Raw genomic sequence first — 15748 nt, forward strand, 5'->3', positions numbered from 1 at the left:
AGAGAGAGAGAGAGAGAGAGAGAGAGAGAGAGAGAGAGAGAGAGAGATCAAAATCTAGAGAGAGAGAAATCAAAATCTAGATACTGGCTACGGAATCGTAAGAAGTATCATAAAAGGAGTGTGCTGCGGGTGCTCCAAGTATCTTGAGAACTTACTCTCATGGTGCGGAAAAGAGAATCAAGGTTCAGTGGGCTCTAAACAAGCATGAGGATGCAATGGGAAATTGTGTGTGACACAGCGCTCATGGGAGAGAGAGCCCTGAGCACTGAGAGGGGGTGGCGCCTGTGGGGGAGGGAGGATCCTGGAAGTAAACAGAAGAGAATGCTCATTGATAACACAAAAGGCAGGTTTTCTAAAGCCTTGGCTACCATAGTGTTCAGTGTTCACGAAGGAGACTCTTTGAGATCACAGGAACACTGGTAGTAGCTATGCTCAAAAACTCGGGCTTATCTCAGGGCAGTTGAGGGAAGGCAACTAAACTTGGAGCACATCCCTCTTCCCTGATCCCCTGGCTCAACCCTGTGGACCATCTCATAACAAAGCTATCTCTTGTTTTCTCAGTGCAGTAACTTGTCCTGGGAGAGATTCCCAATGTTTGGGTTCCTCAAGGCTCCCAGAAGAGCTTGGGCCTTAAGGGTAACTTCATTAGTATTTACACACCACTAAGATAACAGAAACCCAAGGAGGCACAAACACCATGGAGAAACCTAGGAACCAGGATGTCAGCCTGCCTGGCGGGCCTGGCTTCTGGGCTGATATCAGTAGCGCTAGATCAGCTCTACTGCAGTTGAACCACAGCCTTTCCGCACAAAAACACCTCTAGCATGTTCTTCTCAGCAAAGAAAACTGAAAGTGTGTCTGCGATCATAAGAGCATTGCCTCTTACACCCTCAAGTCACCGCTATGAGAAATACTTCTTAGACTCACAAGGCACCTCTACCGGAAATGCCTCTTAGACCCACAAGGCACCTCTACTGGAATGCCTCTTAGACACACAAGGTGCCCTACCAGAAATGTTCACAGGACAGTTGTGGGCACCAGATTTCCTTGTTTCTAAAACAAATGGAGGCCAGATATATCGGCACATATATACGTGTGATCCTAGCTCTTGAGAGGAGGGACAGGGTGTTCAAGGTTATCCTCTGATACACAGGGAGTTTGAGGCCATCTGGAGGAGAGGATAATAAATAAATAATTTTAAATAAATAATTAAATAAATAAATGTGGTCTCAGTGCTGACCAATGAAAACATCTATCTCCCTTTCCTTCATTTCAAAACTAACCGAAACAAACAAACAGCTAAGTGTTTATAGTTTGCAGGTAAGATCCCTGATGGGCTCATTTGGAAGGCTGAGAAATGTGGTTGGTGTGTGTCATGGCTTGCATTGAAAACTTCCTCTGAGTGTATGGGGCATGAGTATCACAGTGCTCAACTCTGTGGAGCTGGCTCTCTCCTTCCACCTTACCTGGGTTCCAGAGATGGAGCTCAGGCCGCCAGGCGTATGTGCCAAGGGCTTTACCCATGGAGCCATTTCTCCAGCCCATGACTCACGTGTTTAAACGCCGTTCTAATGCCAGAGTGTAACAGGGTCTTTCAGTACGTGCTGATGGAACTAAACTCTCGCCACGTTGCCTCTTCTAGTTCATCCTGAGCGTCAGGCTGGACTACCGGATCTCTTACATGCTGTCCATATACAAGAAGGAATTTGGGGAGAACAACGACAATGCTGACCCCTCTGCTAGCGGCACCCCGGACACACTGCTACCATCAGGTATCTCTGTGACAATACTTACCGTTTGCATTCTGTGTTCTTTAAAATTTATTTTAAACAGTACCTTTCATCCCTTGGGAGTTTTGTGTATTTACACAATGTATTTTGGTCATATCTATCCTTCACTACTGCCCTCCCCCACAATGCCCCCACCTCATTTTCCTCCACCATTCATTTCCTTGTTTTTACTGTTATTGACAACCTCCTGAATCCAGTTGGGAGTCGCAGATAAGAACCCGGGTGTGTTGCCAGCACCTTTAATCCCAGCACTTGGGAGGCAGAGGCAGGCAGATTTCTGAGTTCGAGGCCAGCCTGGTCTACCGAGTGAGTTCCAGGACAGCCAGGGCTATACAGAGAAACCCTGTCTCAAAAACAAAACAAAACAAAACAAACAACAACAACAACAACAACAAAAACCCCGGGTGTGTGGCTATTCACTCTGTTGAGATCAACCTACCAATAGCTGAAGAAGAGTGACTCTCTCTCCCCAGTGGCCATCATTTGCCAACATCCATGCTAGGACTTTGGTTTTTTGGCTGGCCTGATCCGGTGAAGGCCTGATTTATCTCAGCTGCTGCGAGTTGACTGTGCACCAGCCGTATCATGTCTAGACATCAGCATGTCAAAGCACTTGTGTCTGCTTACTGACTATTCTTTCTGCCCCATCTTCTACAAAGTCCCCTGCAGCTTGGACAGTGGGAAGTTGCCAGAGATAACCCACCCCTAGCTGAGCACCCGGTGTTATATATACGCTGTATTTTGACCAGGTGTCTGTATTAACCGTTACCCATAGGAAAAGAAGCATCTCTGACCAGAGCTGAGAGCAGCCTTGATCTATGCGTGCAAGCACAAGTATTTAGAAAGCTGTTTGTCAGCACAGGCTTTGAATAAGACAACAGTAGGTTCTGTGATAGTGCCTGTGATCTCCCCAGTCATGGGCTGTTGGCCAGCCATGAAATCTCTTCTGGGGTGCAGGCTTCATAGCCAATCAAAAAGTGGCTGGCTAATCCTATAACTATTATGCCTCTATTGTTCAGTGGTCACATCTTGCCAGCATGTGTCAGTATTGAAATACGCAGCATGCAGCCCTGAGTGAAATCTGAAGTGGTTTCTCCCTCAGGAGCCCACACAGCTCCTTTGGCTCAATGTAAGTTAGCCAGCAGGAGGAGAGCTTTCTGGTCTATTGGGGTTGTTTTCTCTGTGTCTTGAATCCAAAGTGAATAATGTCTTCAGCCATTGGGCCTTGCCGTTTAGTATTGGTGGACAACCAAGGATAATGACGATAGCCTGGTGTTTGGACTGCCCCTGGGGCCGCTCTGATCAGTAACTCCCAGGGAGCTGTTCTGTGCCTTGCACTAAGATTTTAATTTAATAAGCCACGTTTTCTAGAAGTAACACAGTCTACTCTTGCAGGGATCTTCTGTTCACATTCGATATGTGTGCATATCTGTGTGTTTGTGTGTGTGTGTCTGTATGTGTATGTATGTGTGGGGTTTGCATATCTGTATGTGTGTAATATATATATATATATATATATATATATGTGTGTGTGTGTGTGTGTGTGTGTGCGTGTGTGTGTGTGTTATCTGTATATATATGTGTGTATGTATTTATATATATATGTATTATATATCCAGAGAATGTACACATATGCAAATATATGTATATGCACACATATGTATATGTACACATGTATATGTATTCATATATGTATATGTGAATAGTATGTGTATGTATATATTTGTATTTAACTAGCTTACAAAATAATGGGTCATCATAAGACTTCTTTGTGACCCTTGACTTTGCATTCTGCTTTTAAAGATCCGAAGCACCTTTCCTATCTATCTTAAAACAAAAGCACAGTCTCCACAGTCAGGAAGCAGAGAAGGCCAAGTGCTGGTGTTTGGCTCACTGTGAGAGGTGGCGCCACCCACATTCAGGGTGGATGTTCCCAGTCTCAATTTAACCTTCCTGGAAACATCCTTATGGGCATAGCCAGGGTGTTTCCATGGAGACTCTAAATCAGGCTGGTTAGCAGTAAAGACATCAAAGTCGGGGAGCCCTGACTCGCCAGCTCCAGAGCCTGGATCTTTTGCACATTATGTTCTTTGGGTGAGAATCTGAGAAAATGTTGATGGCTGGATCAGAGAGCAGTGTGAAGCACATCTGAGAAGGGCAGTGTCTGTGGGCAAGCCGCAGTTAGCAAGAGAACAAAGAGGAAGGGCTCTCCGAAGGCCCGCCTGCGCTGGTGCTTGCGCTTTGGAATTCTTCTCACACTTAAACACTAGAATGTTTCTGAGACTTGGAACATAATCCCAAATAGCATAACAATGGCTGTAAAATTTAGAGGCCATAGAAAGGGCTTTGTGAAGACTCAGAAATGCTAACTCACCTTTTACCAAGATGGGCCAGGTCAGTCCTGGTGGGCTGTAATTACATCTTAGAACAGAGACAGCAGTTTAGCAAAGCTCTTCTGAGGCAGTTGTGCACAAAGAAGAACTCCCCATCAGTGTTAGGAGCCACCATCTCCATCTGTCAATCAGCTGGACAAGAAGGAGTCATTGACTGTAATGAAAATGGGGCCAGAGCAGTTGCCTCTCTATCCACCTCTGACCAGCAGGCAGCCTGCCCTGCAGATGGACAGCTGCTGTTCCACCCAGGGGAGGAGTCACTCCTGACACCCCTGCAACACTGCAGTTTCCCAGAAATACAAACCCCAAAGGGCTGTTTCCAGGAATGGTCAAATAGAGCCAGAAAGCCGTGCTGGCGGCTACATTGACAGAAGCATAACAGTTATTGGCTCCCAGAAGCCAGATTTCTGGAAACACGAGCTCTGAGTGTCCGTAAAGTACCCAAGCAAAGGTTGGGGCACCCCAGAAAAATATCCTCTCTCAGATGGAGAAGATGTCTTTCTGTGTGTGTGTGTGTGTGTGTGTGTGTGTGTGTGTGAGAGAGAGAGAGAGAGAGAGAGAGAGAGAGACTCTATCTGTATGGGTATGAATATGTGTGAGTGTGTATGTGAAGACAGTAGGATTTCTCCTTCTTTTTGGCATCTTTTTTCTTTTCATGCTCTAGAGATACTTGCCTCACACAGGAAATAACCCTGCTCTACAAGAAGAAGAAACAGAATTTCAAATGTGGCAGAAAGATCACATTGCTGGGAAACACAGTGACTCTGCTCTTTAAATGGATTTTGATTCTTAAAAAAAAAATGCTTTTCCCTGGGTGTTGGACAGACAGCTTAGCTGTTAAGAACATTGGCTGCTCTTTTAGAACCCTGGTTGGGTTTCCAACACCCACATGGTGGCTCACAACTGGATGTAACTCAAGTCTCTGGGTATCTGACACCCTTTTCTGGACACTACACATAGGTAGTGCACAGACATGCATACAGGCAAAACATCCACACATGTGAAGTAAAAACAAAGGAGAACAAAATTGTTCTTCTATACCATCAATAGTGTGACCTGTATTTTTATGTAGGCACACACACATATCAAATACTTATCAAATACATACATATAGTTACTTATAAATAAGAACACCTTTGCAAATATGCCTATCGATCTTTTAACACATTTGATGGCAGTAATATGTTAATTTAAAGCATAGCTTATATCGAATAGGGAGATACCTCATTTTGCAGTTCTGGATTCAGTATACAGCATCTAAATATATCTGTGTTTAAACTTCAATTAAGATGTTCAAGTTTGTTCCAGTATTTTTTTTTCTCTTGCCGTGATAAAAATATTCCAGCAAAGAGTGATTTAGGAGAGAAAGGTTTATTTCAATGTATATTTCTAGGTTATAGTCCATGTGGCAGGGCAGACACAGAACATACCCTTGAGAGAGGTAGTCACACCACAGCCACAGTCAGGACAAGAGAGAGATAAGTGCACACATATGTACTTGCTTGTGTTCAGCTTGGCTTCTGCACTCTTCAACAATTCAGGATCTCATGCCTAGGGAATGGCGCCGCCCACGGTGGGCTGAACACATCACATCAGTGAACGTTAGTAATAAAGTCAGTCCCCCACAATTGCACACAGGCTAACCCAGTTTAGACAGTTCCTCACTGAAAATGTCTTCCTAGGTGATTCTAGGTTGTGTCAAGTTGACAAAGCATTATGCTGACTGAGTAGAACCATATTGTAATTTGGTGAACTATTAGCATTCAGTGTTGCAGAAGGTATTAAGATAAAAAAAAAATATGTTCGAGTAAGTGAATGTGCATTAAGACCAAATAAGGATGTTCATTGTGTTTCTTCACAGCTCTTGTCCCTGACATCGACGAGATTGCGGCTCAGGCAGAAACAATGTTTGCTGGAAGGTACTGTGATGAGTGTTTATCTACCCATAGTTTGTTATCATTCATCTTTTTAGTCATATTTAGATACACCAGTTGCTGATAACATAATTTCTCCCAGAAGCAAAGGTTTAAATTACTCTAGAGGAAAGAACACGACTCTCATTTAAGCCACCTTCAAAACCTGGGAGAAATCGGGTCCAGATCGTCAACTCTTTCAGAATTCTTAGCTTTTATTTCCTTAGATAACGAGAGAATACAAATGCCCTTTAGTTCCACTCTATAAATATTGCGGTGTCTTGTAACACATCGCTTAGATAGTTGAGGCAAGAAAGTAGCTTCTTTCGATGTTGTCCTTAACTCTATGCATGAGAAACGAGGCATTTCTTCCAGCAAGAAGCAGCCATGATGGAAGTAAGGTGCCTCGGGTGCCTGCGATATGATCTTCTCTTTTGCTGCCATGTCCCCAGCGTGTACTGTTGTGAAGTTTCTTTTTCAGAAATGAATTAATAGCAACCACAATGAGAAAGTAAATCTCAGAATTACCAAAATTCATTTTTATTACTGACCTTAGGTAACCTGAGGAGACAAAATGTTTACACTAAACCTTTCTAGAAAGGGGAACAAGATTTAAGGTTTAACAGAGCCCCAAGATCCACAGTTCCATGCTAACCTGGGCTACATAGTGTGAATCTGTCTTATAGATATATATTTATGTATCATGTCTGTCAATCATCTGTCTGTAAGGGCAAGTGTCTGTTGCTCTATCATCTGTCTGTATACCAGTTCTAGGGGTCAGTCATTTATATATATGCATCTGTCTGTTGTCTGTGTTCTACCTCTGCACCTCTCTATGTGTCTGTAACCTGTCAGTCATATCTCTCTTCCCCTCACCTATGGAACTCACACGTATTACATACCACATATGACTGGCCACCTCTGTCACTGTCCTCCATCAATCACATGAGATTAAGAAGTAACAGTGTCTTCCTTTTAATGTCCTATTTTGGGAAAACAAGGGGTATAAGCTTCAAAACGTGATATAATTGAAATGACTATAATATAGATATCATGTAATTTGTTGTTTTAGAATTACTTTTGGTTTTATAGAAAAGAAAAAACTCCAGTTCAGCTTGATGATGAAGGAGGCAGGACATTCTTACGAGTCCTCATCCACCTGATCATGCATGACTACGCTCCGCTGCTGTCAGGAGCCCTGCAGCTTCTGTTCAAGCACTTCAGCCAGAGAGCGGAAGTGCTCCAGGCCTTTAAACAGGTGAGGCGGGACAGGGTGGGGAAGGGGCGGGGTCTGGGGTGGGGGTGTGGCCAGGGCGGGGTCTGGGTCTGGGGCGGGGCCTGGGTCGGGGGCGGGGTCTGGGCACCTTCTTGCCTAGAATGCACAGACTCTGGGTTCAGTCCTCAGATCTACGCCCAAGAAAATTGACACATAAAGTTGACTGGCCCTAAAGTTCTGAGAGTGTGACCCCCCCCCCACCCGGCCTGATGCTAGTTGCAGATGAGGTTGTCTTCCTTGAACCTTGTTGCTGTTGTTGAGACGGGGTCTCACTCTGTAGCAGGAGCTGGCCCAGGATTCACTATACTCCGAGTGACCCTGAACTCTTGGCAATCCCCCTGTCTCTGCAGTCTGTGTGCTGGGATTGCAGCCATGCACTATGATACCTCTTATTACTGTTTGTTTTGAAAGATACGTATGGCCTCGTATGTGCCTAACAGGACCTGCTGTAGACTGAGTCTCCCACAGGTGATTTTCAGTCAATAGCTTTATAAAAATGGCAGAGTCTAAAGTTTAGGGTGTGCTGGAGAACAGGAACGTATTAGAAAGTTTGTTGCCACTGCTGATATTCTGGCTACAGAATTTAATGATCCATTCAACAAGCCATAGCTTCAAAATAAATATTCTGTGATTAAAAAATGCATATCTCCAAAGGACAGATCCATGATGGGGATCCAGGCTTTTCTCATGTAATGTTTGGGTTGCGTGTTAATCTCACAGGGATTAGTTGTGAGTATGGGTATCTCACTAATGTCTTGTGTTCAGTGGAGTGCAGACTTTAAGGAGTTAAATGGGACCCATTCAGACGCACATGCTTTACATGTATGTGTCATGTAGCATGTATAAATTGATTATATTGTTCTCTCAAGTTCTGAGACTTCCCATTTGTACTAGCAAATGTGTATTGTAGCCATTAATATTTTCTTCCATTTTTATGTGACTTTTCAAACAGATACATGTATAGAAAGCCTCAGAAAAACTAACTTGGACCATAGATTTAGAGTTAAATTATCTCTTAAACGAATTATTTATTTTTGTTTTATGCATGGGTATTTCCGTTCATAAATGAACATGAACATATGTGTGCAGTACCCATGTATGTATGTTCACATATGTGGGTAGTACCCAGAGTCCAGAAGAGGGTTCGGATCCCTTGGATCTGGAGTTACAGGATGTTGTGAGCTGCCTTGTGGGTGCTGGGAACAGAACTCCAGTCCTCTATGAGAGCTTTAACCCCTGAGCCATCTCTCCAGCCCCCTAGACCTTGATGTTAAATTACCTTACAGCATTTTGACATGTAAGAATGCCTTTTCACACATGGACACATTGCTTGGAGTTCACGGATACTTGCAGCTAAGCCTTCAGCCAATACACGTGTAAACACCCATGAATGTTCTGTAAATGTTAACCTTCGCCTAACCAGTGTTTAAAAATGAGATCTTAGGTGTACAGGAACTAGGAACACAGAAGCCGTGTGGGAATATTAAGGGACGAATTCTCCCGCGTGTAGGTGCAGTTACTGGTGTCGAACCAAGACGTTGATAACTACAAGCAAATCAAGGCCGACCTTGACCAACTTCGGCTGACGGTGGAGAAATCGGAGCTCTGGGTGGAGAAGAGCGGCAACTATGAGAACGGAGACGTGGGCGAGGGCCAGGCCAAAGGAGGCGAAGAGGCGAATGAGGTTTGTTTCCGAGATCATATTAGGAAGAAAATGACTCATTTTTATTTAATGCTTTATCCTGTCTTTTATTTCGTGCTTTCACATGTCTGTGCGCTCCATGCATGCAGTACCCATAGAGGACGGAAGGGGGCACTATATGCCCTGGAACTGGGGAATCAGAGCGTTGTCAGCTGACATATGGTTAGGAATGAAATCTGGGTCCCGTGAAGGGCAGCCAGAGCTCTTAACTGCTAAGCCAGGAATCCGGCCTCTACTTTTCTCTTACAAAACAGTTTTACTGATAACGTTGACATGAAAGCTAACTACCACCAATGTTATAACTGGTGTTTCTGAAATGCCTGCTTGGTGTCCCGCGTAGGGGTTTTAATCGGCAGGAATGTAAAGGGTGTGGGGAGGCTCACCCGGTGCAGCCTGGGAAGTACTCAGAACATTCCGGGTTGTAGCACAAAAGGTGCTAATTAAATGTAAATAAATGTTATATTTATCAACATGAATTTATTCATTAATATTAATATTTATTAATTAATATTTAATGACTGTTATATTAATTATTAGAAACGCTGAGGAGTTACAAGGTGGAGCTGAGGTGGCGGAGTTCCACAGCAGTTCTCAGGAGGGGTGGGCTACCTGTAACTCTTCACTTCATTTCTTAGGAGATTTTCCTATAATTCTTACAAGTGTCAGTGGAATGTAGACCTTCTGATCCATGAAACGTTGTCTTATGATCACTTAGGGCCATGGGATGGGGCATAAATTCTCTAACTCATTTCTAACGAAAAAAAAAGGTTGAATTTATTCAGTGCTTCCCATGTCCACGCCAAGAAAATCAGATGTTTTTACACATGGACTTTCCTTTTAAACGTCACTGCAGACTTTGGGGATGGCAGTAGGGCTACTTTTTAAGCATAAATGAACCAAAGCTAGGAAATCTAAGTGTTCCCCCAGGCTGCGAACTCTGGGACTCTGCCAACAGTTGGATGATTGCAGGTTCCTTAAGATTGCACTTTCAGACACAAAAATAAGTCGCTATGCTTTCACAAAGTATAATACCCCTTCCTTCTGAAAAATCACATTTTACGTGTGTCCTAGGAAATTTACTGTTGCTTCTCATCCGACTTAAACATACCTGTTTTGAATTATTTGAGTAGAGATCTTTGGACAGGCTTGTGAGAAAGTCTGTTGATCTGAGTTCAATGCATGGAGTCCAACGACCCTTAACTTAGCTCACTATGCTACAAAAGGGGAAAATGTCTCATAATAGTACAGATGGTATGTACCAGGAAGGTTGTTAATCCCTGGCCTTCATTCACTGAGGGATGGTGGGAAAAGAGAGAGCCTCCCTGCTGCATAGTGGTGAGCATGCTATTCTGCTGGAAGCACCTTTGCATGCCTCTGAGAAAGAAGAGGGGTGTGTGGATTAATTGCAGACATTCTCAAAGCAAAACCATATAAATTTTTTTTTTCTAATCTGAAATGGGTGAAGCTGGCATTTACTCACTGAGTTCCATATATTTTGTTTGGTTCAAGGAATGGAAATCATTTTAGGTATGCTGCTTAGGATGTGGTTTAATACGAAAGAGTTAACTATTTGGAAAATCTAGAGTTTGGAGAGGTTGCCCTGGGCTGTTGGCTTCAGTGTCAGATGGTCATAGCACTGAATGCTGAATGGAGGTTCCATTCACGACTCAGGAGGCTGCTTTCTCCACTCGATGCCTCTGCGGACCCACTTTTTGAAGGCCTGGGATGTGATGGCGAATATGACATTCTTAGGAGACATTCCTGTCTGTTGGAATTTTCTTTTTGGTTCCAGGGAGCTGCCTGCTAGCTTCCTCCCGGCATTTTGGCTCCAAGTGAGCTCACTGAGCTGAACTGGCTCAGGCTGAATTGTATTTAGAATCTTCACTGCAGGGGAGCAGGCTGGGCAGGGCAGTTCAGCAGCAGACAAAGCTGCTGGTAGGCCCAAGTTAACAACCAGCACAGAGAAGATAATGCAGAGGCAATCGGTAGTGGGGGTGGGGTGGCATAGGGTGTTGGAATCAGACACCCCAAGATCTAGTATGTGCTACTCAGAGTAACTTGCTTTGACTTTGCAAGATTTGTATTTATCACCTGCAAGATGGGAACACAGTGCACTGTAAGGGGTTGGTGAGCAAACCTTTGATGGAGTGTGTTAGCATGCTGGTTAGGATTTTAATTTTAATTGTCACTTTGACACAAGCTTGGGTCATTTGGGAATAGGGACCCTCAGCTGAAAAGATACCTTCATCAGATTGACTGTTAAAAGCAACATTACTGTGACAGCTTGGGCGTGCTTCTTCCTCTTGAGCCCACTCGAGGGGTGCTTCAGGTATGTGCTTAGGAGCCAAGCGTGCCCTGTGCTGTGTCCTGGCTCACACCAGTCATTTTCTACAGAGCAAATGTTTTCCTCCAACAGTGTGTGTGAGAGTTGCCGTACTTCCTACCCGCATTACTGTTGGCATGTGTGACAATAGTCACCATTGTTACTTTGATTCCATTAGGTGGTTCAAAAGGTCATATTAATTAATTAATTGGTTGATTACTTAATTATTGTTTTTTGATCAAGCTAAGTTATGTTTGGGCAGGTAAAGAGGTTCCATTTGCTCAGGTGTACCAGACAATGACATTGGGCTGTGGAGATGGCTCAGCAGTTAACACCCTTGCTGCACAAACACAAGGGCCAGGAGTTTGGATGTTTAGACCCTATTGGGGGGGGGAGTGGCCTGTATTCCAGCTTCAGAAAGCAGAGATGGGGAGCACCCAGAGGTAGCTGGCTAGCTGGACTAGCCATCCTGATGAGTGGTGGGTTGGACTGACCCTGTCTCAGTCAGTAAGGTCAGAGGGCAGTGCAGATGAGTCCAGACAACAACCTGGGGGGGGGGGGGCGGATGTTATTCTTTGTCTTCTGGCCCCCACTGTGGCTATGAAGAGGTTCGCTGCCTGTAGTCTTAATTTTGAAACTCCAGCTAAGTATATGTTAAGCTTTAGTGGTATGCCTGTTGCTGTAATGTTGTCAGTGTCAGTGTACATACGTATGTTAGATTTCGTTTTCTCTTTCTCAAGCCTGTTACCTTGCAGTGAGCACTTTATAATTTATTTAAACTCACGTCCGTTTGTCTCACCCACATCTTATTTAGAGTTTACCACACCAGCTGAAATTTTAACTCCACCCCTGGTACTTTTTCATAACCGAAAACTGCTTTTTTTTTTTTCACATTTGCTTGGCGGTTTTCACGAGGTTTTATTGCTTTTAAATGCTCAGGTTCATGCCTACCTGATATTCTGTGCGTACACTTCCAGAGTGTGAGGTGGTTGAGAGTTGCTTTTCTAATTTTTTAAAAATTTTTTATCTTTTTAAGATTTGTTTTTATATGTGTAATGTGCCTTTTGCCTACATGTATGAGTGTGTACCACATGTGTGCCCAGTGTCTGTGGTATCAGAAGAGATACTCTCTTGTGAGTGGCTCTCTGAGGACACATTCATCTAAGGATATCTCTGTGGTTATGAGGTGTCGTAGCTGTTTGATTGCAGATTCTGAGTCGATATGCATTGATATCCTTCTGTGGCTTGAAGAGGGTGCTTTCTTTCTTGGGGAAATTGTAGTTGCTCCAGCCTGTTGCTAGGGGGCGCTGTTGGTCTGAGCCTACAGAGACCTCTATCTGCATGCCTGAGGCAGGCATGGGTTCAGCTCCTCAGGCGCTGATGTTGCTCAGAGTCTGGGTCCTGCGCTGCAAAGCTAACATTGCCTTCTGGATGGTCACTCTAGCCTGTAGATTGGAGCCCTCGAGAATGGCTTCTGGTTGTGTGTCCTTCCAAACCCACCCTCACTGAGGAGATGGAGGTGGGTGGGGCATGCATTTTCGTGGGAAGGCCTGTTTTCAACTGTTCCTACAGAAGCTCCTAAGGTGGCTTCATCCAGGCCTTCAGTGTGGTGGTTGTTATTATGAAGGTGCATTCTGTGTGGAATTCTTCTGAGGCCTGAATTTAGTCTAGAGAACATTCTGTTGCACTCTGGGGGATTCTGTTTTGTAGTCACACTAAATACAGATTTTTGGATTGAGACTTTGGGGGCCTCTTTATGAATGGGAATTCTAGTCCTTGATCCCTGGAGTGGGCTTCTCTTTGTGTACAGGAGCTTGAAACCCTTAGACCATGGCCAGAGCAAAAGCCAAGCTACGTGTGTATCTTTGTCTGTCCAGTGGGCTGTGTCTTCCTTAATTCACTGCGGTGATGTCTCCCTTCGATGTCTGTAGATCTGTGGTTTTTAGCCAGAAGTTTCATCTTTCTTGGCTACCACACTTGGCCCTTCTCCCTCCCTCTCTCCCTCTCCTTCCTTCTTCCCTCGCTCTCTCCTCCCCCTCTCTCTCTCTGTACATCCCTACCACCAATATGAGAACTTGGACCGTAGGTTGCCAGCATAGGCTAAGGTTCTAAGGCACACCAGTGAACACCAGTGCATTTCTGCTGTGAAATTTTTATGAACTTTCGTGGTTTCTGAGTTCCTGTTGAAAAGAGGCATCTTAAATATTTTATCAGTCGCCTTTGGATGTTGTCTAGAAGGGGCTCATCATATTCCGCCTGGCAGTTGTCAAAGATAGTCAGCTACTCTGTGTTCCCAGCCCCTGTGTCCGTTCCCCCCTGGCGTCTGCACTGATGTTGGAGATGACCCATGGAGACCACAGCTGAGCCTCCTGACCATGACTAGTGATTATTTCTCTGGAGTAGAGTCCTTTCCAACTCTCTGCCTTGTGTAGTATGGAATCTGCATGCTCACCACTTGGTATTCATAGGACTCCCTCATTTCCATTGCTAAAGTTTGCTGTCTGGACTCCAAGCTGATGTTCCAGAAACAAACACCTGTAAAACAGTATACGAAGCCCAAGCACACAGCACAGGCTTGTTCTGAAGGATGGAAGGATAGTTACTAATGTTTTCAACACTAATAGCAACAGGAGTGGCTGTTTGTATTAGAAATGGCTGGGAGTTGGGAGACCCTGAAGAGTTTCAAGGAAGGAGTGAACGTTCCCTTTGACAGAATCAAGAATGTTTCGGAAGAAGCAGGGCCACTGTGGGAGGCGTCCAAGAGCCTCTTGCACATGATCAGGTGTGAATTTATGTATGCATGAGGGTGGGGGAGTGTGAGAGAAAAAGGCAAACAGGTGGACAGAGAAACCGGAAGGGTCCGTTTGTAATGAAGTAATTTCAGGAGACGAAGAAAGAAATGTGAGAGACAATGGTGTTAACTTGTACACAGATGAGTGAGCTTCACTGTGAGTGAACTGGCAGCCAAGGACAGTGGAAATGGCCAGCAGCAGCACGAACAGGCTGTGTGAGCCTCACTGTGAGTGAACCAGCAGCCAAGGACAGTGGAAATGGCCAGCAGCAGCACGAACAGGCTGTGTGAGCCTCACTGTGAGTGAACTGGCAGCCAAGGACAGTGGGCACAACCATCCTTTCTGTCTCTGGGAGTTTCATGGAGGGTGTAAGCGTGACTTTTGGTATCGTTCAGAGCAATCCAGCTTTCAGCTGCACAGATATTAGAGGACACATACCATGAATCCTGGGCTTCACTGAAGTAATAAAAAATGCCTCCAATAACGTGAAAGTTTAAAAACATTTTCTTTGATTTTTTTTAATTTTATAACTGATACTGATTAAAAATACCCACCCTTCTACTTTTATGCCCACAATTTAGTTTTCTCGTTTGCATGGTGACAACATAGGCTCTTTAAGGGCTCGAGGGGAAAGATTTAATTTAAAACAAAACCTTATAAGGCACATACATGTTTTTCTTTGTGATTAGGTTAAATATACTAATTTTTTAGAAGATGTTCATCTTTTTTTTTTTAATCTGATAAAAACCAGTGCAGCTTCTCTTCAAAGTAAAGTTAGCACAGGTAAAAGTGAACTTTCCTAGTTGGAAACAATCCTCTATCCTCATTAGATAAACAAAAGATTTCAACATAATTTAAACAAAAAAAGAATTGGGAGGCATCACTGTAGGCAAAAACATGAAGCACCTTAGCTTAATGTCCTTGGGAACATCAAAGTTCAGAAGAGGACTCCAAATTATCTCATTGCTGGAGCTGATCTCTAACGATCACAGAGAGTGGGACAGATTTCACCCCTGTATCTGTAAGCCATGCTCCCTGGGTGCAAATGTATCTTCTGGGGCCATGGAAAGTGCCATCATTTTCGAAGGTCACTGGGCTAGCGGGGTAAGCAGACAGTGTCGGCAGCATTGGCAGTCTCTAATTCATCACCTTCAAATACGTGTTTTCTAAATTTAGAAGGAGAGATTAAGCCAGGAAGGTGTGGCTGAGTGGGTTAAGGCAGGATTGCCCCGACTGCTCACCCTTCTCTTTATTTAGCCTGAGAAGCAGGTCACCTGAGCTTCTCAGTGCTCCAGAGAGAAGGCCCTGCTCTGGTCATTTCATTATCACTGCTATCACTATGAGTTTGCTTCTCTGTTTTTACCTGTTTCTTTCTATGCAACTATGTAGCTTTCAGTGTTTTCTCGTAATTTAAAGTGTCTTTGTGTGTATGTGTACAACTGTGTGTGTATGTGTACATGTGTGTGTTTCTGTGTGTGCATGTGCATATATGTGTATGTGTGTATGTATGTGTGTATGTGTGTATGTTTCTGTGTGTGCATGTGCATATATGTGTATGT

General features: G+C 44.1%; 1 protein-coding gene across 2 annotated transcripts in view; it reads left to right on the forward strand.

Moving 5' to 3' along the window:
• Positions 1 to 15748, forward strand: part of Itpr2 (inositol 1,4,5-trisphosphate receptor type 2) — a 384041-nt gene that overhangs the window by 147712 nt on the left and 220581 nt on the right. For both annotated transcript variants that reach the window (XM_028757612.1, XM_028757613.1), the window contains exons 23-26: positions 1643 to 1772; positions 6045 to 6102; positions 7189 to 7354; positions 8883 to 9056. In XM_028757612.1, coding sequence (XP_028613445.1) covers positions 1643 to 1772; positions 6045 to 6102; positions 7189 to 7354; positions 8883 to 9056 — 528 coding nt within the window. The remainder of the gene's footprint in view (positions 1 to 1642; positions 1773 to 6044; positions 6103 to 7188; positions 7355 to 8882; positions 9057 to 15748) is intronic.

Source organism: Grammomys surdaster, unplaced genomic scaffold (assembly GCF_004785775.1).
Source record: "Grammomys surdaster isolate TR1022 unplaced genomic scaffold, NIH_TR_1.0 126176, whole genome shotgun sequence".
NCBI classification, from domain to species: Eukaryota; Metazoa; Chordata; class Mammalia; order Rodentia; family Muridae; genus Grammomys; species Grammomys surdaster.